Source organism: Sceloporus occidentalis, unplaced genomic scaffold (genome assembly GCF_023333645.1).
Source record: "Sceloporus occidentalis isolate IW3139 unplaced genomic scaffold, rSceOcc1.0.p SCAF_107, whole genome shotgun sequence".
Taxonomy (NCBI): Eukaryota; Metazoa; Chordata; class Lepidosauria; order Squamata; family Phrynosomatidae; genus Sceloporus; species Sceloporus occidentalis.
This window is the reverse complement of record NW_028317087.1, coordinates 1,544,650-1,569,150: the sequence shown is the minus strand read 5'-3', so window position 1 is coordinate 1,569,150 and position 24,501 is coordinate 1,544,650. Positions and strand designations below refer to the sequence as shown.

Below are 24,501 nucleotides of genomic sequence, written 5' to 3'. Positions count from 1 at the left end.
TCATTCTTTTGGGGGTTCCTCTGCTTCGTCTATGATGTCCTCCGTATCTGGAAACTCTACAACTTCAGGTTCTGGCTTTAATAATTTCTCAATTTTGGTTACCCGTTGTTTAAGTTTCTGCTGGGCTGAATCATATTCAGCCAGAAGTCTAGCAAATTTTGTTTGCAAGTTGTCAACTAAGCCTTCCATGTGAGCCACCTTTTCCCCAATATCCTTTGGATCAACACCAGAATTTGCAATATCTAAATCCAATAAGCCATCCTTCATTAAGATTTGTCTTCCTTTCTCTTCCAGCATGGCCTTAGCATCTGGGTACTCAGTCAGTGCTTCCATTAAGTCATCTTTAGATAAACAGAAGAGATCTGAATAGCCAATACTTTTAATGTTGGCGGTTCTTCGATTTCCTGCTTTACTTCCCTTAATGTTAAGAATACTGATCTCACCAAAGTAGCTGCCATCACTCAGAACAACAAATTGGGTGATGCCATCATCAGCAACAACAGCAAGTTTACCTTCTTTAATAATATACATTTCTCGCCCAATATCTCCTTTCCTGCAGATGTAATCCCCAGGACTGTACACTTGAGGTTGCAGTTTTAAGACCAATTCAATCAAAAGTCCAGCTTCGCAGTCAGCAAAGATACGAACCTTCTTTAATGTATCCAGATGGACATTGATAGCAATCTCTGCCCTTAGCTTATCAGGTAGGTATTTCAATACGTCCCTTTCATCAACAGCTTTTTTATTTGTCCATAAGTAGTCAAACCATTTAATAACTCTTTTCTCTAAGTCTTTGCTCACCTTCCTAAAGTGCATGTACTGTTTAATAGCATCGATCCTCCCTTGGAATTCTGCTCTGGCGGCATTCATGTTTGAAATCATGGAACCAACGTTACCGACGATGGTAGCGAAAATCAATACTCCCACCAAGAAGTCAGCAACTACAAACCAGAACTCGGAGTCCAGGACTGGTGGAGGAGTTTCACCAATAGTAGTCAGGGTGAGTGTTGACCAGTACAAGCTGTACACATATTTCCTTGCCAATCTTCCATATTCTGGATCGGAAGTGTTTGGGTACACCCAACTGTCTGCCCCAAATCCTATAGCCTTGGAAATGGAATAGTACACACATGCATTCCAGTGAATAATGATCACGATGTACATGATGAGGTTGGAGATCCTGAAAATGTTTGGGTAATTGGTCCTTGTTTCTGTTCTCTGGAAAAACTCAAACATGCGAGACACTCTAAGCAACTTATTGAGTCTGAGCTCTGGGTAGTTCAGTCCAAAGTACAAGTAAAGTATATCGGTAGGGATGATAGATAAAACATCCAACTTAAATTGAGTTGTCTTTTTGTATTTTTCTCTAAGTTTTGTTTCATCGTGGACCAGAAGACCTTGTTCCAGGTAACCTTAAAATAAAACAAGTAATAAAACTAATGCAATTTTGCACAAACACAACAATAATTGTTCAACATCCCCTGTGCTATCTATCTATCTATCTATCTATCTATCTATCTATCTATCTGGCATACAAGTTTACTATGATAGGTAGTTTTGAAGATAAATAGTAAAGGTTGAAACTATTTCTAATTTAAAATTCTTGTAGAAACATCAATTATTTCCCTGACGTTTTTGCTCTTTGTAATGATTTTTACTTTTGTTGAATGTAAGTATTTTGTATATATTCATATGTACTAATCATTACTAGTGACTATAATCCCCAAGAATGGATTGGGGATGAAAATCAGTTCTGGCACTTTAAGGCCAGCAGCCAATAAATGACATATATGTGGCTGCCTGTTGGATATACCTGGCCATTCCATATACTCTTACACTTGTGTAGTGTCGAGCCAAGTGTGACCAGCAGGGAGCAGCAAACAAAAGCCAAACAGAGAAAAACATGCAAGGGAGGTGCCATCGAGCATCAACCCACCAAGCGTTTACCTAGTGTGCCCGATGACCACTGCTGGCCTGTAGCCAACCCCAATAATGTACATTTACTAGTAAGGGGTTCATACACATTAATCAAGACTATTTTTTATATGTTTTGTCATTGAAATAGATGTGTTTTACTATAACACCCAGTAATTCTATTGTATACCACTATTGTACTTGCTTCTAAAATATTCTATAGTATATAAATAGGGGTATTTAGATTCATACTTTCTAATTAACAAGCACCCTGTAGTTCTAATTATTATTTATTTTAGGGAAAGTTATACACATTGTAAATAGACAATTAGATGTCATGTTTTATTTGGAATAGAATTTCACAGCAAACCTTTAAAGACCTACAGCTCACTGGTGTAGCTACAGGGGTCGCAGCTGCGACAAGGCCCTTCTTCCTAACCTCCTGTGACTTTCCAAAATTGTTTAGAAAGGGCCCGTCCGACTTGGACAGCACCAATCCAGGTCAGAAGCATCCTTTCTAAATTATTTTGAACCGGCATGGGGAGACAGGAGCATATCGGGGTTAATTGATGTCTCGTGATCCCGTGGTGAAACTGAGGCTACCCGCACAGATGGCACAGACAAGTTGTATATGGGCAATGATGGCACAGAGAAGTTGTTGAAGATGGAGGGCCCGGGGCAATTTTCAACCAGGGCCTATGGTTTCTAGGTACTCCCCTGCTACAGCTTATGTATTTACCTGTTCTCGTTCTTACAAACATATCTGCAATATAGATGGCGTCTGATAAATAATCAAGCAGATACCATGCTTCCAAATAGTCTTGTTGAAGTTCATCAAAACAGGCCCTGCAGGGTAAAAAGATGGGTCACTGGATATGAAATATGACAGAGCTGAAAGGCTACATAAAAACATGTACATGTTTCAAACTGGTAAAAGGGAAGTTGGATATAAAGTAAAAATAAAATCTGAAATAATTTGTGTATATAGATAGATAGTTTACTGTCCCCGATAGCCCTTCCAAAAAAAGAAACCATATGAAAGTATTTTCTGAGTATTTTAATATGCATCCTTCAAAATGAAAAAATAAAAGACCTAGAAGCTTCAGTCCTTTTGCTGCAGCTACATTCCTTCTCCATAGTCTGACATTTCTTGCCACTGATTGGCTGTTTGAAGCAGCCAATCAGAAGCAGGAAATAACTCCAAATGAAATGAGTTTTCTTCTTCAGTAGTTCTTCGCCGGCCATCCCAGATTCTGAACAGACCTCTACCACTGGGACTGCCGAGCTAACACTGGAGCTGACTAGCTATATACGGAAATTGAAATGAATATGGTGGCCTATTTTGGCCTCTGTGCTTATACAGTCCTTGCACATCTGTAAATTCCCTTGAATATTTAATATTGGCATATATAAAAAAAATTACCTGGATAAAGACTGGAATGCTGTTATCCTTCTGTTTCTCTCTATTATATTTCTATCATTATCACTATATTCCATCTAAAGAAGATACTTCGGAAAGCTTATGTAACTTCACGTGTTTTTCTATGTTGGCCCAATAAAGTAAATCAACTTCAACTAAAGGTTACTTTTCCGCTTGGGCTAATATGGCTACTTGTACATAACCCAGTGAAAGCCTGTCAAAATGAAATACTCCCATGAGACTTTAAAAAATGATTATGTACTTTGAATTAATTGATTATATCAGTTAGTTTGTTTTTTGCCAGCCCACTCTTTGACATGTTATTAGGTCTAATGTGCCAGGATGGTCACAATACAGTCAGATGTCCAGATGATCAGCTGTTACTTTTAAATGTCTTGCATGTTAGGTCACCTTGCAATGATCATTGTCCAGTTGTACATGACAGGCATTGTTATACAAAATAGCCAGTTGTAATAGAGATTTCCTGATGGATCAATGACAAGTATCTCTTTCTTCTTCCTGGAGATAACATAAAAAAGTACAATTTTAGCCATACTAGAAGTATATTTATTAAAGGTGAACATAATGTGAAATGTACTGTTTTCATTAATGGCTCCATAGCACCATCTAGTTGATGATATGTAGGTCAGCCATACCCACAGCTTCTCTGCAATTCGCACTGCACATAGAATAGCTGGGGGAGGGTGGCAAATGCTTATGGGGGGATTCTGCAGAATCTTATCATGCATTTGCAAGGGGTCACTTACATAAAAATGTAAGGGGACCATGCAGCTATAATATGCATTAAAGTGCATAAGATGGGTTTAGTGTCCCTTTAACATTGTTGTGTTATTATAAAATCAGTGGTAAACATGCAGTTGCTGTTAAATTATATTACAGTTCTACTGATTATGGATCACTTTTGCTTTTCTACCCAATTTTCAATACTTTGAATTATGTGTCCTGTGTGTTATTACGCTGGCATTTGCACCATTTGGTTGGCCTGACATCTTGCCTGTTTAGATTGAGTAACTTGGAAATCTTACTTACTCTTCTTTCTTTTCTTTATCTGCTTTTTCCTTCTCTTTTTCTTTCTCTTTCTCTTTTTCCTTCTCTTTTTCCTTTTCCTTTTCTTTCTCCTTCTCTTTATCTTTATGTTTCTCTTTGTCTTTCTTTTCCTTTTCACCCTTGTCTTTGTCCTTTTTTTTGTCTTTTTTCTTTTCCTTTTTATGATCAGATTTTCTGTAAAAATCATTGTTACATTGTAATTGTCAACAGAATCTACATAACAACTAATGCACAAAAACTGTTTTGGTGGTGACTTTATCATATATAACATACCCCTTTTTTTCTTTTTTCTTTTTCTTTTTTTCTTCTCTGAAAATAATAAAAGTAAAGTGAGTGAGCTTTTTTAAATGTATCATTATTATTGATTCATATGCTGTCATTTGTTGCAGCTGTAATACTGTTATAACTTGGCAACAGGTTAGATTTGGTGTTAACCTTTTCATTGCCAGAGGTGTGAGCAACTTGAGACTTCAAGATGCATTTATCTGGAAATGTCATAATGAGACAATAAAGTCACATTGGTAACCACTAATTTTAGGGGAGTAGAAAGAAATCATGTATATACCTTTTCTGTACTGACCAATGCAGTCCAAACAGTTTAACTTTCAGCCTCGGAGAACTGGTAGATGTTATTTATCTAACTACAACGTACAAAGCAGTTGACGAGTTTTCACAATAGAACAGGACATCCTTCATAGATCTTCTAAACTCTTAGAATGCACTGCACTTCCCGCTGGCACTCAGTTTACTCTTGAATATATCTTAATAAATGGCCTTTAAACATGGTAAATAATACTGTATATGCATAATATTGGCCTACTTACTCATCTTTATTGTTGCTGTTGTTGGTATTGCATACTGCAGATGTGCCAGGAAGATGCTGTTCCCTGTTAAATAAAATTAACACAATTACTTTTGCCAAACGACCTACATTTCTGTAAACGGTAATATGTATTCTCTTATATTATCCAACACTCTTTTTAGTAATAGAACTGCGGAAACATTGGGTAGAACTTTTCTATTTAAATAACTTATTTCACTTTAGAACAACACTGGATTACTCGCCAAAATAAGACTGTTCTGGGGCGTCTCTGCATTAATACCTGGGTATAAGGTTCTGTCCCCGACAGGGTAACCTCATTAGAGCAAAATTTAATTGGCATGACACCTGATCAGATCGTGCTTATGTATAATTACTAGTAAGTACCAAACAGGGTATAAAGCACAAAACTGTTTATGTTCTCTACCTACCATTCATGTTGGCTCTGTACTAATTCATCGCTGGCACATGTAAAGTCTAGAGATTTTGCTTTTGAGGTTTGCAACTTATCTTTATATATCAACATATATAGGATATTCTAAAATGTGTTATGTTGCTCTTAGGAAAACACTGGTTAAGCAACCTTAATACATTTCTGTGCGTGTAATCATTATACATATGTAGATGACGAATGACAGTACGTACCGGTGAAGCGTTGCAGTCACAGCATGCACTCTATTCTTGCTGTTATATATGCTGTAGCATTTTGTTACTTCTGTTGATTGTGATGTGTTAGGGCTGCTTTCTTTTTTGAGTAGCATCCTGTAAATCAACAAGTAAGTATTATATGTGCATACTACTTATTTTGTAGCATTAGAAATAGTTAAATACAACCGAAACAGGTCTTTACTAAATAATAAAAAATTGGGTGTTGTTGACAATTAATTCAAGAACTGATAACCATGGGCATAGTGCGTACTATAGCTGCAAAGGGTTTGTTCGCCTCCTTAGGGGACATGGTCTCTTTTCACCAATTTTAGATGCTTTTGTCCTTAACAAGGTCATTCCACCGATAGCGTTGATCGGCTAGGACTTCCTGGACAATGCCTCAACATCTTCACTGGATGACTTTGAGCATTCAGACATGAATTTGACTAATTCTATTGTATTAGAGGTAGGCACCATATCAGGTTGTCTTGGTTCTACTAAACGGTAACTAAAATGTACCTTGTACTCACTTGATAGAATAATCAACAGACTTTGCAAAAACTAAACTGGTCTATACCAGGGAAGAAACTTACAGGCTTTGATGGCCAACATATTTTATTTGTATTAATGACACAGTTTAAATAGTTAAAATATTGTACCAATGTGTAAAATTGAAAGATAATATGTTATTGTTCTTGGTGTTTGTCTATTCAGTTGTCAGTAGAATTATTTAAGTATCAAATTATTAACCCCTTCCACACTGTACCTGCATTCTCCATTTTCCATTTTTTCTATCTCTTCATCCATATCTTGTATGGACACTTTGGGAACGGTGCCGTATGTATGATGTGTGTTGATTAATTTGGCCATTTTTAATTTCTCTGGCAGGAAAAAACATAATAAACATATTAATTAAACCGCTACAAGTCTATTTATCTTTTTTTTTTTTCAATTGATGAAATAAGCACGTGTAGACTCTTTATTGAGTCTGTAACATTATACTTAAATATAAATTAATGGAGATAGGGATGTAAAAGTCTGAGACCAGATTGATCAGAGAGTTCCAGCAAAGCACAACTTTGGAAATGTAAGCAAGTCTTTCACTTTTCCAAATGTTTTCATTTTGCAATTTAGTACAAACCTATATAATGGTGTTTGGAGATTAACATAAGCATTATACATCCGCTAATTAGAAGGTTAATTGAGTCTGGCAGCCAGGTCAGGAGAAAGGACAGAATAGCTAAATGTTTTGCTATTTTCTGCTACAGATCTTATCTTCCCCGGATTTTATTCGTAAACCATGTATCTCTAAAACAACATACTGACTACAAAACATGTATTATTTTTGTATAGTAAACAAAGTAAAGGTGGTGGAAAGTTAATACTGATTGGCTTTTTGGTATTTTTAACCAAACAGAAGATACCCAAAACTCACATCTGACCAGTAAATTTACAAAATAGTAGAAACTAAAGGCAAGCCGCCAATACCCAATTCTCATTCATACAAAGGATGCCTGAACTAATTAACAAAGAAGATCTTAACTAAATTGGGACAGTAACTTAATGAGGAGGAATAATCAAATACGGTAAGTTCCATCAAAAGTAAGTTATATCAAAAGTAATATAGCTGCTCCTCTGGTTTAAATAGTACACCAAACTGTAAAATGAAGAAATTTGGCAAAGTTACAGATCCAATGTGATGTTTTGGGCATTTGTATGTGTTTATGTTCATAGTGGTATAAATTCGTATTGGTATATTGCATTACTTTTACTTCCTCTCTAAATTATTTCTCCCCCTTGGTTACATTACTTCACTCTTATGGAGGAAGACGGTTCTCGCAGCCTTCCACAAGGGTGTGCTGGAGACACGGGTGACTCCATAAATTAAAATAGTGTCTTACTTCAAAAATGGCCTACTGTACCAATGGCCAAACTACGTGTAGAACAAAAGGTCCGTGTTTTGATTGGGTATTTAGCCGGTATTTTGATTGGGTCATAAATGTATCTGTTGTAATAATCCCTACATGATCACAGTGATTTCCATTATATTGCTATGTTTTTCTCTAATTTCTGTCTTTGAAACCCACACCCATCATATATTTGTTTGGTTTTTTTCAAGACAAGTACAGCTTAAAATGCAAATCATATTCATGCATATAACAATATAAAATAAAATATAAAAATGAAACAAAAACACATTTTTGGCCATTTCACTTAGCAGTTTTTACCACAGAACAGATGCCCTTGCAATACTATGTTTGATTTTACTTTTTTTCCCTCCCTTTCTCGGTCTGATCACCCTCCCTGCAGATCACACAGTGATCAGGAAGCATGGCTCTGCAGCACTACTTTCCTTATCACAGCACGTGGGATTAGAAATAGACAGGGGTCGTCTGCTACTCATATGCCTAACCTTCCATTCAGATATTCAAATAGATTTAGTGTAAGCAGTGTTTGTACCAAGCATTAATTATTTTAATGATTAAATAGGGCCAACTTTTTGTGACATACCTATTACATGACAAGCCACAAAGGCAATATCAGGATTGTGTACTTTTGCAAAGCAATCTGCCATACGCATGAGAAGATAGCAACGCAGGCTTGCCACACAATTTGTTGGCTTAAAACAGTCTAGTGAAGCCATGAGCTCCAGGCAACAAAGTAGGGATTAAAATGGCGACTGGTACTTTAAGGCTAGTGGCCGATAATTTACATTATGACAATAAGGGTTAATGTTGTGCATCTGACGGGTTTTCCCGTGACGGGTTCTTCAGAGGTCACTAACAAACACGTCTCACTCTGTGATGCAAGAAGATGGGAAGAAAGAAAAAGGGAGAAAAGTAAAGAGAGGGAAAATAAATACATAGAGATGAAGGTAAAGAAAGATACGGGAAAAGAGCCAATGGGGCAAAGAGGACTATAACTTCAGGATACCGATGTATTTGCATTTGTGGAACTGATAAAAGTACGGATACATTTTTGTGGCACATTACAACAGTACAAATTACATGAGCCATAATTATATTTGTATTGTAAACTGCTCTGTAACTAAATTGCATTATATCTTGCGCTCATGAATGTTTTGTTTGACTACACTGTATCAACAAATCACCATGTGAAACCTTAATTCTCGTACCCTTCAGGGGCACAACATTCACCCTTATCACTGGACAATTATTGACGTTATAATTGTCATTAACATTACTGACAAACACTGACATTATTTATGATTTTGCCAGTGCATTTATTTTTTATGTATTTCATGTCTTTTTGTTACTCTTTTCTCTCTTTTATGACTGAAGCGTTCGCACCAATATATTATTACTGTTGTTTTCGAGACACTAGTCTTACCAATACGCTCTTTTTCTAATCTACCTTACCTTTATCCATTCTCCCCCATTGGTGCAGATCCACAAAAATCATCTTGCCCACCCAACAACGTGCTACTGGCTTATATTTTTATAGCATGCGGAAGTAATTGGTAGTACAAGCAGCGATAAAGGTATACGGGAGGCGCATTTACCCAGTGTGATCAATGGCCAGTCCAGGCCTGAGCATCCCCGGGATCCACAGAAATGAGCAAATGTATGTAAGATGTGAAATTTCCAGGTGTTAGCCACTTCAATGCTATTGTAATTTCTTTTAATTGCTTACTTTTTTTTAGTGATATTCTTTCCAGGGAACTTTTTGAATGGGTTGACTCTGATACTTAACAAATATTAATCGTGTAATAGACCACCACAAAGATTCAGTCGTACTTGACTACTAATGCAGGCAAGCAAATGCTTCTTATAGTGATTCAAAACAACGCAATTCATTTCCTTGTGTGAGTTTATACATCCTACTGTATATAGTGCAGGGTAGACCTAATTTTCCATGTGTAATATTCCTATGTATCATCAAACTTGAAAATAAAAAAATGCAAACTATTTGAATATGTTAAAACAGAAAATGGTGTCCTGTAATCCACAGAACAAATTACTTTGTGGTCAACCATCATATGACTGTACATGGCAAGCCTCACTGTCTGTAGATAAATGGAGATTTTATGATACTATGATTTTACTTTACCAATTACTTTAACTTACATTACTAGTTATCTCTCATGCTAGCTCTGATGATGACTAGGTATCCATTTTTACCCAGTAATCCAAGTAGGCTCTAAGTTATACAAGTTGTACAAGCTACACCTTCTCAGTATTTTCTTTATGCCAGTGCTCTGGTCTGTACACCCCATTACAATTTGCTCCAGTCCAGGTGCCAGTGCCATGCAATAAATGGAAATCAGGTTTATAGCCATTTCTGTCATGTTTTCCACTTTTTGTGCCTGAAAATCATGCACACAAATACCTCGAGCTATGTTCTATGAATGGATTGCAAGAATTAGTGTAATTAATGATTTGCAGGTTTGGGCCATGGATTGATGAGTAGGATGAGTTTCATTCTATTGTGTAAGAAAAGTAACCAACTTCCTCTTATTATTATTTTTATTGATTTATATAGCACCATCCTATTCCAGAATAGAACAAGAAGTGCATCACATTTACAATTTAGACAGAAATAAAAGGCGAGGAGAACCCTAATGAAACAAGCTCACTAGAAAATGATTGTTGGTTGGCATAGTTGGCTTCTAATCAATATTGTCATGATTTTCATTTGCTTGTTTAACTTTCTGTTTGGACTTAGCAGAGCCACCTTTAAACATAAAGGGCTCCAGAGCAAGCTCCTTCTGCGACTCGTTCTTCTCTGCTGCTCGGCCCCGGGGTATGACATCATATTTCAGTACACTCCAGGTACACAGGATGGGAGGTGGAAAGTGTTAGGGAAGGTCTGTGCCAGGTGGTGTACAAACGTTCACTAGCCTATGGTTGGTGTTAATGGGGCCACAGGGACAGCAATCAGGGGCCCTTAAGTCCAGCCTGGGCCCAGGGCAGATACTCCTTTGGGCCTCAGCATATCTATTTACACTCCTTTGCTGAGTGTATTTATATTCACTGTATTACTCTGACAATAAGGGGTAGGAAAAAGGAAAAATCTGCAATCCATGCCAAATGTGTGTTATAGACAGCTACAAGTACAACTTATCTGCCCATGAAGCCTCGTAAGCCTGGTATTCAGGTTGGTGTTCCTCCACTGTCTAGTCACTCCAAGTATATTGCACAGTAACCTAGCTATGAGAGTAAGAGAGTCTTCACCAATAAACCATATACGTGTAACTTATAGTGGTAATGTGTAGGTGATCTGGGTTATTTTAAGAATAAGGCTAACAATCATTTTTCCAACAAGCATTTTAAAGGGAGGTAAAATTAGCTGTATTGAATGTGGGTCACTCAAGAAAACTGATTGAAATTGATAGGAAGGTAATAAGAAACTAGTATTTCATGTGCCTGTTCTGTGCGATTGGTGCTCCAAGGTTCTTTTTCAAAGAGGTGTAGAAGAGCTTATTTCCACGATTGTTTCAATTAAATGAAACAAGCTAATCATTTGAGCAAAAAGTCCTTCATGTGTCCTGTTTTCCGTGGGAAAAGCCCCACCGTCCCTTATTTGCAGGCAGTTAGGATCCTGGGCCAGTTGAGGACATTATTTTGCCTATAGTGATCTTTCTTGTCAAAGTCACTGTGAGAATGGCTTTTGGTGGCACAAACCAATCAGGCATTGTTTTTATAAGATTGTGAGCATTACACCTGGAATGCATGTCAAAAGGCATCACCGTTCCCCAACAAAATAAATCATAAGGCCTGGCTGACTAGCAGGCAATAAAACATGTGACAAGTAAGCATTACAAATATCAGTAATAAACTTGCCAACATGTAACTATGAGACATCCGTTAAATAAACGTAGCCAACTATTGATCATATCACACGCCTTCTGCCATCGCCTTGGCACACTTTATTGTTCATACATGCCAGCCTCCTCATGTATGCTTTACTTAATGTACACTGACAAAATATACCAAGTCCTTTGTTTATTGTTTCCTCCTCTATTTAATTAACATATATGCATATGTCCTGGATAGTATTTATTCGGCTTTAACCTTACGTGGTTATTCATTTGATTGACTGAGAAATGCAGAATACTACTTACTGGTAACAAAAATATATGATTATTTATAAAAACAACAAGCACTAATAATTATTACAGTTATTCCATACCCTTCGTACGTCAGGGAAAGCGAATGCATGGTTGCAAACTCCTGTGGCCTAGTACCTTTCCTTTAAGTTATGGTGGATATATATGATTAAGTTATGGTGGATATATGTAATTAAGTTATGGTGGATATATATGATTCACAGTTGAGGTCAGCAGCTGGTGTGTTTTTACACAGTTTGTGTCCTATATGAATATTTTAGATATTTGTATAATATAGTTACATAGTTCATAAGGTTGAAAAAAGACCTAAGTCCATCAAGTTCAACCCTTCTACCTAACCTTTCTATTCTTGATCCAAAAGAAGGCAAAACAACCCTAATTAAGCTACTTCGAATTCTGCCATCAGGGGAAAAAATTCCTTCTTGACTCCAAGAGGCAATCAGATTTCTCCTTGGATCAAGAAGCTCTAAAATATTAATATTTTAAATATTAATATGTGAGAGGCAACCAATGCTTACCTAACTATTTATACAGTTTTTCTTCTAGGTTATATAACTTAAGGAGGGCCATGGTTGGACTAAAGAGCAAAATACAATTATTATCGGTAACCATAATAAAAACAATCCTCCGAGGCAAACATGAAATAAAAGACAACAAAACTTTTTTGTGGAAGCCTAATAATAATTATTGTCCCAGACTTATTCTCACACACACTGGGAAAGTTTGTTTTGCATTTTAAGCACAAATAAGAAAAAAATAATAGACAAGATTTCCATCGCCTGAAGCCTACTAGGCACTACTAGAGCCAAATATTTGAACTATAGGCCAGATCAATTCTCAGTTATTTATAATAAAGTTTCTATTATGCTCTTAAACTTTTTTAGTATAAGATTTTAAAACCCAAAACTACAACTTTACATCTGTTCCCCTTGAACTTTTTTCTGTTTTTTGTCACTCTGCCAATAAATGGTGTTACACATTTTCTATTTAATGTACAAACATTCAATAGCAATTTGGCCAGCAAACCCCTTTATACAAACCAGTAACTAGGTATTGATTTGTAGATATCCTGCCACATATATCTCAAAATACAGATTCTAAAAAGAACAATATAAAATAGGTTTTTAGTAAATATTCTTTAATGCATTTGCCTATTTCTTATTTTTTCAAGTATGTGCTCCTTAATTTTAAAAGATATAAGACCCAAATAACTTCATATTTTGTCATATTACCGTATGCCTTAGTCACATATATGGAGCACATATTTTATAACATTAAAAAGAAGAAACAAAATCAATCAAATCAATGTAGAAGCTGACTTACTGTGATTTTTCCCTGTCTTCTCACCCAGTACTCTGGTTGCTTTACAAAAAACTTAGATCCGGCCGCATATCTAATATGATTAATGTGTCCCAAAAATAAAATCCAACCATAGCAGGAAAGGCCCAAAAACATGCAATTTTTCCCAGCATAGGGAATATTGCATCCAGCGAAGTGGCGAAAGAGAATTTTCCTGACACAGCAGTGGGCTTAATTTAGGATTTGGAGATTGATGCAACTAACAGTGACAGAGTTCCTATAATCCTTCACCTGAGAAGAGGCTTAGACCTTTCATGAATATGCATGAGGCAGACAGTAATTGTTCCATATGACTGTTCAAGACTGCATTAGCATATTTCTTTTTCTAGATCTCAGAATTTGGGGCAATCGATAGTAATGCAATTATTATGAATATTGTTATAAAGAAAAATAATTACTAGTAATTGTATTATTATTATTATTATTATTAAGTTGACTAATAGTGGAGCCTAATATTTGTGCGCTGTATATATGTATGTGTGCTACTATGAAACAGCATCTAATTCACTAGAAGAGTCTAATGCTCAAGTGCTGGGTCGTTTGGTGTGACGTTGTAATGAGGTCTAGATCCTGGGGACCCCCCCCGACATACACACCTTTTCTCATGGTTTCTCACAGAAACTGTGATTTCATTAATGACAACAGAAAATGACATCATATCATGGCACCATTTGTAACACAACACCTAGCACTGAAAAAATTGCACCTCTCACTAGGGAGGTTATGTGCAAATAACCCCCACTACTACAAAAAGGATATTTAATTCAATTCAATGAAAAAAAATGTTACTTTATGGATCCTGATGGATAATGATCTAATACTTCAACGTTAATGTTTCTGTTCCTCAATTGGTGAAATATTCCTAAAATTGTTGCCGCTGTCACTTGGAAATAAATTACTTTGCAACATTTTCAACAGGGCAGTATTACTGTGATAAAGGAGAAAACAAAGAATTCTGATGGATGAGAGAATACCGTAAATAATACAATGAACGATCACTTACAGTGTTTTTAAGCAGGTAACCTTGGCTGATGGGAATAGCACGAACATTGGATTATACTTACATTAGGCCAGTTTTAATCTGTTCCTTTATCTTGCTTTGTCAGCTCCCTCTAATTCTTCTCAATCCTATTAGTTCTGCATAGCTCTATAAATTCTCATTTTCATGACATTGACTGACATATGAATGCGTCATAAGTCACTGATGGCATTGTTTTTGGTGACTTTTGTGTAAAAAATACAAACATACAATTCCTAATTTCACGACAATACTACGCTTTATTTTGTATTCTGTTTGCAGACTTATACCATAGACTCATTAAAAGATAAGTATGTATTATATATGCGCACCCTCGCTATTACTATAAATTAAAACACAGGGTGGTGAAAAAGGGGATAGACAACAGGTGGGTTTTATTGCTGCCTTATTTTAAAGTAATATGTTAATTGAAATTTATTCTGATAAGTGCCTGGCACTTAATGACATTTTGCCATTCAACGCCTAAAACGTTGAATCCTCCCCTGTGTATAATGTATTCTCTTGTATGAGGTTATATACATCCCGCATTCTGCAGGGCGGCACTTTACATGTATTGGATGGCATCATGTAAAATAGTGTACCTCCGGTCAGTGGGCTGACGTTCCTTGTAGGACAGCCTACATAGTTTATGTTTACTTGTGTCATGCGTGGCATGTGATGACATCACGTATGACGAGAGGAAGATGAATACCTGTTGGAGGTAATTCCTGAGGATAGCTGGGGCACTGTGATAGGTCAGATCTTGCGTAGTACCGCACATAATTACACTTCTTTTGTGACATAATGATGTCAGATGCCCTCAGTCAAAGTGAGGTTGGGCTTTTCAGGTTGTAGAGGCTCCAAATTAACCATAAACGGTTTGGCCAAACCTCTATGAACACCATTGGTGTACTTGTGATTATTATAAAATACCTGTTCCCATAACTTAGCATTGATTTGTACACTGATTTGATTAGTCCATTGGCAAGAAAACAAAGACAACCTTTGGCCAGAGCACTCTAAGCCAACAGTATGTCAAATAGCAGTAGCAGTAAATAGCTGATGTCTCGTAACATCAGCCTGTCCGTTAAACGTTCCAACAAATAAAAATGCAGAGGTTTATCTCCCGCTGTCCTCTTGCGTAAATGTTATTTTCATGCAAGTTTATATTGAATAACAGATAAGAAAAAATATGCATAAAGAGGAAGTTGCGGTGATGTGTGTTTTGCAATTTTTTAACTGGATTGAAATGGTTGGCACTGGATAAATATGAAGTTAAAAGCAAACTGCTTTAGACATGCCTTTATCATAACCCCTTATACCGTATGCAAGTACCTGGGGAGTCTTGGGCAATGATCACAAATCTCACAGAAGGGTGTTGTTGGCAGGTTCTAAGATTTTCACAACCAAGCTCTTAAAGGTGTTCTTAATATGCTGATATTAACTCTTTTATAATAAAATACATATATTAGAAATATTGTACTGAATTCAATTATCTGATTAATTCAAGTCAGAAAAGCGGCCGATCTATACACGGTGTGAATGTAGCAATTCAATCCCTCAGAATAAAAGCGAATGAACAGCTGTCCTCAGAAAACAATACACATAAGCAGAAAGCGACAGGGTAATCACCCCACAACGCGCGCCATGAGAACGGCCAAACCACTTTGGATCAAAGGAAAATAATGTGTGATTTGGACATTTGATTTGATTCAGAAAGTGCAAAACATAAAGTGTTATGACACACATAGAGTGTAAAGTTGGATTTATGTATTCTAAGAAGCTATATAAAAAAATGATAATAATAATGGGACAGGGAGGGCTTTGGAAGGCACACCTTTTTCTACTACAGTCAAAAAACCTATGAAACAACTCCTGTTGTGCAGATTGTAATCAAGGTTTAGATATTATCAGTGTCGTGCCCCTGTCTCCTTTCACGTGGTTCCATTTCTTCTCTTGTATCTCCTTGTCCTGTCTTCTTCTTCTTCCTCTGTCTTCCTCTGTCCCTGTGCGTTCAGTCTTGACTCCCAACCCACTTCCGCAAAAGTACAAATATTTAAGGAATAAATAATTAGCTACGGTATAAATTACAGCCACAGAATCTTTATTCTGCACATGGATATACATGACTTGTTATCAGTGAGAGGAAGGTAGTTTTCACCTTAAGCAATAGGAAGGAAGTCCATAAACTAAGAAGAGATAACGTGCAAAATTCTGTAATTGTGATATATTCTCAATGTTTGTTGCAATTAATCCTGGATGTTATTGATGAAATATAATCACAATAATCACTGTTAAATTATTTTTCAATTTAAACAAAAACTATAATTTAGCAATCATTGTGCATTAAATTTAAATGTAGCGATACACATTTGTCATCATGATATTTGGAGGATTGTTATAGATTCCCATCCTCTTACAGTAACGAATGTTTCACAATGTATTTGGTAGGATTTGTTTCGTTTAGCTTTACCAGTTGTATCCTTGCTCCCTTCACTTTGCACTTTTTCGTTTGCTTTTCAACTCTCAATTAAATTTCCCTTGGCTGGTGGTAGGATCATTTTTATTTTTTACATACTAGCCATGGGCTAGGGCTGGAATACTGTTCACGAGCATCATTTTTTAGTTGACTTGTACATGTTTTTTAGAGTCTCAGTTATTGTTTTCTCTGAAGGCCACAGTGTAGCCTGGTCCCTGAAGACTTTGTTTTTTTTGGTGTGTGGGATGGATTGTGTCTTTTGGAGACTTCAGTTGAGTCCTCTCTTTGAGGGACTCTAGAAGATCATACCCTCCATAAGTATCAGCCAGGGAAGGACGGGGATGCATATCAACCTATCGTCACTGCAACCTCAAAAGAGGAAGGTTGGGGACCTCGTTTCCCTACTATTTGGAGCACCTTGTTTCACTCTCTTCCCATTGGAAGGTGGGAAGTACGATTACCTCAGGTGTCAATGAAAAAAAAGAAGACTTTGCCAATTATATAACACTCTTAAATAGTTGTGGACTGTAATCCTTTTTTTACTTTATGTCCTGAACACTTGTATCTGCATTACTCAACAATTGTGCCTTTTAATAAAGAAAACTTTAAATTTAAAAAAAATAAAATAAAATAACGTCAATGAATATTGAGAGTAGCTAGATTCATACCAGTTCGTTTCAGTGCCTGTGCGTGGTTCTCTACGTGTGTAAACTGTATGCTTGCAATACCACAAAAGACCTGCAGGGGATTATGAAAACATTTTGATATCCGCAACATCCCCTATTTGTTGAATCTGTTCAGTATTGGTCTACGTTACCCAGGGCAATTTTCGCACAGGAGGCCATATGATTTTTAATCCCCCCCCTGAGCTCCTAGAAATTAGGAACATAGGGAGGAGAGAGGGATGGTAGTCAGATGGACTGTCCTTCCTTGAAATGTATATGAGGTAGGTCTGTGTTATTAAATATAGCGTAGTGGGTCAGATATAAGGAACTTTTAATTTACTGAGAGGATGCTAGGTAAGTGGTATTGCCTCCCAGCAGAAGTGGCAGATGTTAATACAGTGAGAAGATTTAAACATGTATGGTATAGGCATTTGGCTATCCTAAATATAAAAAGCCTTTAAGCTACAAATAATAGTAGGCAGACTAAATTGACCAAATGGTTCTAATAATCAGATTCTTTTTTTTATATGTAACCTTAATTTGTTGTTTAATGCAATCTTATATAATAAGTTAGTACTTACTGCATTCTTCAGCATGAGGTCAAACAATTACTCAGTTACCAAACAGAGGCCTAATTTCTGGGGACAGCTATGTAAAATAATTTCTCTTCAATTACATGGCATTTAATGGAAATCATGTAGTATATTGAGCTGTTTTAAGTCTTTACAGGTTATCTTCAATGCCCTGTGAATGGTTTATTGTTCTTTGATGTTTAGTGACTATGCACTAAGGTGTTACTCAGAATCTAATGTCATTAAGGGAACAGGAAAAACAGCAATGCTACTGTAAAGATAGGTTATTACTAGTCAGGAATGTGTTGCATCACCAAGAAAATGAGTCAGCGATGTTAAAATGTTCATAGTAACACAGAGAGATTTTTATTTTCCGTTCAGCTACCAAAGGGTTTTAAATTTGGAAATACTTTTAAAAGTGATGTTGAAATGGTTTGGAGTCCTGGAAACGCCACGAAGCAAGAGGGGCAGCTGCCACAGGTGCCGTAAGGTTAGGGGTATGCTCGAGGTGCTGGTGGCAATTTCTTTGCCCCAGATGCCATGATCACTATAGCTATAGCTCTGAGTAAATGGGAAAACTGAACATAGAAACAGATTCGGAGTTCTTCTCTGTGTTGCGGTTTACGGAATTCTCTATGACCATGGTTTTCAAATCTTTTCTGTCTTCACTCAACGCCAAGATGACTATTAGTATACGCAAGGATGACTATTAGTAATTTGCATTTAGCTGTCAAAAAAATGGTAGACTGCAGTTTGAGTTCCGCCACCATATGACATAATTCCCTAAAAAAAATAAAGACAATGAGGAATAAAAGGACTAATATGGTGGTTTCAGTCTTGTGTGTAAATTATATGATATGGTCACAGTATACCAAGTTATAACATCAACATGCTGCCTTCTCACTTCTATATGTTTATTTTCGGTATGGATTTACTGTGATTTAAGTGATAATATCTCATAGGCGAATTCTGTATGCAGATGATATTCTAGTCCTACATACAAAGCAATGTGATCACCTTGGTTACTTACGCTTAGTAATGAACATAGTCGTCTCGTGTCAAGGACCGGAACTGAATGACTGCTAAGCAGGTGATATCCCTTTATTACACCTAGATTCATGTGATGCCTGGGTTATCTCTTGCTTATCTACATGTCATGTCCCTATTAGGATTCAGTGCTTTCTCTGCCTTCTTATCCTTATCATTCATTCATCCCACTTTTACACAGGTATGACATAAAACGATTGTACTGTCACATGAGGTCCCCTTGTTTGCGCTGATGTAATTCACTGTGTCAGGTGTGGCAGTAACCATACATGAAAAAGGGATGAAAAATGCACTCTCTAACACAAGGAATAACCTGGTTATGACACCCTCACCAGCTCTACACTTTAAATGTCCACCCACGTCCCCTGATAGTGTGTGATTAGACAAAACATCCTTACGTCTCTTAGAAAGGAGGGACATCAGGGGAGGAAAGAGGGACACAGAGAGTTCAGTCCCAATTGGGTGTTCTGCCCCTAGTAAAGCGACCTCGGGCTGCCACCACTTTGGGCTGCCACCACTGCACAGCCCACCCATGATTCAGGCACTTTGGGCCATGTTTAATTCCCTATATGCCTTAGTTGAGCTGGTGACTGGTCACCTTACTTTAAAAAAAGAGTACAAAATAAAGTAGCCAGGTGGATTTTTTTTTCTTTATCTAAAGGAAATATTAACTGACCTCTGCAATTAATTTCTATTGTATACCAGGTCAATGAAAACTGGTCAGACAGGTAAATTCATGGAGAGTGGTCATAGTGACAAGCAGGGTGGAACCGATTACACTGTTCTACGTGTTTCAAGGTTGAAATGATAAAATGATTGCCTTCTGTGTTTGAATATATATGTAAAGTGCCTTTATCAACCATTAGCAGCAATTAATTATGATGATAAAACATTTTCGTTGGATACATGTGGTTGTATGGTGTAATAAATGAAACAAAATGTAACAATATAATAAATAAATGACACTGAAACCAATTTGTGGATAAACAAAGGCCGTGGTCTTTTATTTAGCTTATAACCAATTTATTACAGAATAACCAAACCAAAAACCTTTACATCAACCACTTGCAACTTAATATCAAATAAACCGAAAACTCTTGGCCCAAACCACAGAGTTATAAACAATCAAATTAAAGCCAACTGCCCCAAAAGCCGGTTGGCCTTACACCTTACAAATACCCCCACCTGCCGCAAATGGATATTTAAAAGCCATTTGTGGCCCCTTCCACAAAAACCACGGCCTTCTCCACCATACTTTGTAAATCAGCATTAAAAATATCACAACCAATTGCCGATAAATGTATGCCATCGCTCCTATAGAGGCCAACACAGCCCCTTTCTAAATCACAATGTCTGAAACTTAAGCCTCCCTCCAGAACCATAAATTTTTCAATGGATCTATTAAATTTTCTCCGCACCCTTTCCAAAGCTTTAAAATTTTGACGATGAAGCCAAATTAAACGTGGCACAATCTCAGACCACACAAATGTTGTACCCAAAAATATATCCTTTAACTGCACCATTATAACCTTAAAGTCCATCAATAATTGAACAGATTTAACTCTCCCCAGATCATTCCCCCCACAATGAATGATCATAACATCTGGCCAGGGGAAAACACCGATAAAATTAAGAACATTGACCTTTAATTGATAGATACTTAAACCCCTGATACCTAACCAATAAATAACGATGTTTTCTGAGCTGAAACCGAGATTTTCTCCATAACAACGCTCAGCAGCTCTTCGGTGTGCCCAGAAAATAAAAGAATGTCCTACTATCCAAACCACTGTTGGACATTTACCTGCAAAAAAATGATATTAACACAGTAGGTGAGTTACAATAAATGAGGCCTTATATATAACTTGAAACGATCAGAATCCCAACGACCCAACCGTTTAATGATAGAATTATCAAGCCCCAATAACGCTGCTTCTGTTGCGGCACCAATCCGGAATGAGTGCGAAGATATTTTCTCAGCTCCCAAACCTAAACTATTTAAACAGTTTTGCAAAACCTTTTTGAACTGAAACAGCGTCACAGGCAAACCGGATCGATGAATTAACCAATTACCCGGGAAATCTGGCCTATTATTATTAAAAATTACCGCCGCTTGAACCGGACAAACCGCACAGTTTAATACTTTATCCAATTTAACCCAACAACCTTTCCCAGATTTATCCGTTTTGGATGATCTTAAATAAATCATCAATGTATCATTACAAAAAACATCCTCATGGCGAATACCCGACCCACCTCGTTTATTTGCTGCCACCAATTCGCTAACACGAAAGGCGCCAAAAAATGCTATAATAAAAGCCGTTCTGAATAACAATGCTTCATATTCATCCCAGCAATTGTCATGCACAACCCCAACCAAACTCTGTAGTAAACTGAAAGAAATAGGCTTACGATTATCCAAAGCTTTTTGCTTCCTACTGAGACCTTTCAATATCTGCCTTGTTAGGAAATCCTTGCCAATAGGTTGTTTACCCGCTAACTTCATAAAGAAAGAAACACCCAATAGATAACAATCAATTCTGCTACGAGAAAACCCGTTTTTGATTAACATCAGCACAAACTCTAAAGATCTTTCTATATTGGTATCAAATTCACTTAACTTCTTTTCATGCATAAAAGTAACCCATTCCCTCGAAGCCTTAGCGTAGCTAACCCAGGTAGCCTTGGAGAGAGAATTATATAAATATTGACTTAACTCGGCGATGTCAAAAGCCAAACATCCCCCGGGACTTCCAATCCCTCCTTGTCCGCCCCCGGTGCCACACTTCTGAAAACCTTAAAGTCAAATCGAGATAAGGCGTCAGCGATAACATTTTTAACACCCTCAATATGCTTAGCTTTCAACCATATATTAAATTGCAGGCATAAAAACACTAAATGGCGAAGCAGGTTAATCACCGGAATAGATTTAGCCCTCAGCGTGTTGATTACCCATACAACGCCCATGTTGTCACAATTCAATATTATTCTTTTGTTAGCCCAATTCTTACCCCAAAGATAAACAGCCACCACCACCGGAAATAATTCAAGCAGCACTAAATTTTTTGTCCACCCCGCAGAAAACCAGGATGATGGCCATCTCTCTGCGGCCCATTGACCCTGCCAATAAATTCCAAAACCAACAGAACCAGCCGCATCAGTATAAAATTCTAAATCACTAGCATTAACAAAATCCTCCTGCCAAACCGTAGCCCCATTAAAATCTTTAAGGAACATTTTCCACACTTTCAAATCCTCCTTGATTTGATTGTTAACCCTAACCCTATGATGACCTATCTTCTTCCCAGCTATACATCTCGACATATGTCGAGAAAAAACTCTGCCCATGGGCATAATTCTACCCGCAAAATTAAGCTGACCCAATAACGATTGAAATTTGTTAACCGTCACTTTCTTAGCAGACAAAACCTCATTAATCACCACTTTCAACCTTTACACCTTTTCCAAAGGAAGACGAAACTCCATGTTCACCGTATCGATCTCAATACCCAAAAACTGAAGACAAGTAGTGGGAAAAACCGTTTTATCCTTAGCTAGCGGAATACCTAAAAACTCAGAAATCTCTAAAAAACAATTCAACAACTTATTACAATCACCAGAGAACCATTCTTACCTATGAACAAAAAATCGTCCAAATAATGAACAACTGAATTACAACCAGCAACTTCCTTGACTAACCATTCCAAAAAACCTGAAAAAGCCTCAAAATAAAAACATGAAATTGAACAACCCATTGGTAAACATTTGTCAAAATAAAACTCACCTTCAAACTGAAAACCTAAAGAATGAAAACAGTCCGGGTGAATTGGCAACAATCTAAACGCCGATTCCACATCCACCTTAGACAATAACGCCTCCTTGCCACAACGCCTAACCCAGTATAATGCATCCTCAAAAGACGCATACTTAACCGGAAAATCCTCCACACAAATTTGATCATTAAGTGAATCACCTTTCGGGTAAGATAAATGGTGAATTAGCCGAAAAGAACCCTTTTCTTTCTTAGGTACCAAGCCCAAAGGCGACAACCGAAACCTCTGGAAAGGCGGATATTTAAAAGGACCCTCAATCCGTCCCAAAGATAACTCTTTTTTAAGCTTCTCACGTACCACTGAAACATTTTCACCAACTGATTTCAGATTATCCACCCAAATGAAACCTTCAACATTATAAACCGGAATCCTAAAACCGTCTTTAAAACCATAAAACAATAACTCAGCCGTCTGCCTGTTTGGGAAGCTGCTTAAACAGTGGAGTAGTCTTGACACTATCACCGGTGTCATTGCTTTTTTGAAAAGATTCCCTCCCGCTGGGATTCCCACTATTTCTGCGAAAACATCTTGCACCTGGGTGATTACCTCCACAAAAAGTGCACTCATGCTTAAACGTACATGCATTCAAAAATTTGCATTGAGCTTCATTGAAAGCCCAACAAACACCCTTCTGACGCATTTGGTTAGAGTTACTAGACTGAAACCTATTATTATAACTATAGCGTTGGGGTAACATTATACTCACCCATGTACCCACATCCTTCATGCCAAATTTTAAATGTTTATGAACTGCCAATTTTTGACGAAATATCTCGTCATAATTAAACCAAGACATGCCCCCAAAGTTTTTATAAGCCTCGAGGACAGATTCAAGATGCTGGAACAACCCCGTGCTACTATCTTTATGCTTCTCACAGTACACACTTGAATATATGCAGAAAGCCTGCAACCAGTTATTAAAAGACCTAGGTACAGGTCTTCTTCTATCCTCTTCTTTATCCTGCTTCGCTAGAAAGTCTTTAGACGCTGGAAGCAATGATAAAATATCAATATACTCATTGTTCCAAATTTTTTCTTTTAACACCCTGGACAGATGAAAACCCAAGGGTGACATTTCGCATGATAAAGCCTCCTTCATATTAGCTTCATGCACCAAATTTCTCTTACTGACTACATCTGACCCTCCCCAAGCCTGAGCTGGATTAGGGCCTTGCCATTCTTTTAATAAATTAAATAAAGAGCCTACCATAGCGCTTAACTGATTTAAATCACCTTTTGGGAACTCACCCAACGCTGTCTCTGTATCAGTCTGTCCTGAAGAGGGTCCGGGCTGATCACAGCCCTCTTGTAAAACAGGAGCCGATGCAGCCAGAGACTGACGCCTGCATCCAGAGTCATGACGACCCTGACGCTCCCCTTCATCTTCCTGTTGGATGTCGCTTACGCTTCTTGCAGGGCTGCTTGCCTCTAAGCGCCCTGGAAGCTTGAGAACGCTGCACCGTAGAAGCTCTATTGGACCTTCTTCCGCATTCGGCGTCTTCAAATGACGTAGACGCGCCAGCTTCGTGATCCCGCGATGACACACCATCTCGCGAGAACGAGACAG

The 24,501-nt window shown here is 37.4% G+C and overlaps 1 protein-coding gene across 1 annotated transcript; it reads right to left on the bottom strand.

Annotated features, from left to right (window-relative positions):
- On the bottom strand, nt 1-24,483 carry LOC149283252 (cyclic nucleotide-gated channel alpha-1-like). The gene is made up of 10 exons (XM_089497791.1): nt 24,183-24,483; nt 23,641-23,921; nt 21,358-21,601; nt 6,637-6,751; nt 5,868-5,984; nt 5,227-5,289; nt 4,408-4,576; nt 3,746-3,849; nt 2,654-2,760; nt 1-1,412 (listed from the first exon to the last, which is right to left on the bottom strand). The coding sequence occupies exons 1-10, from the start codon at nt 24,481-24,483 to the stop codon at nt 1-3; spliced, it is 2,913 nt and encodes a 970-aa protein (XP_089353917.1).
- Nucleotides 24,484-24,501: the final 18 nt, after the last annotated feature.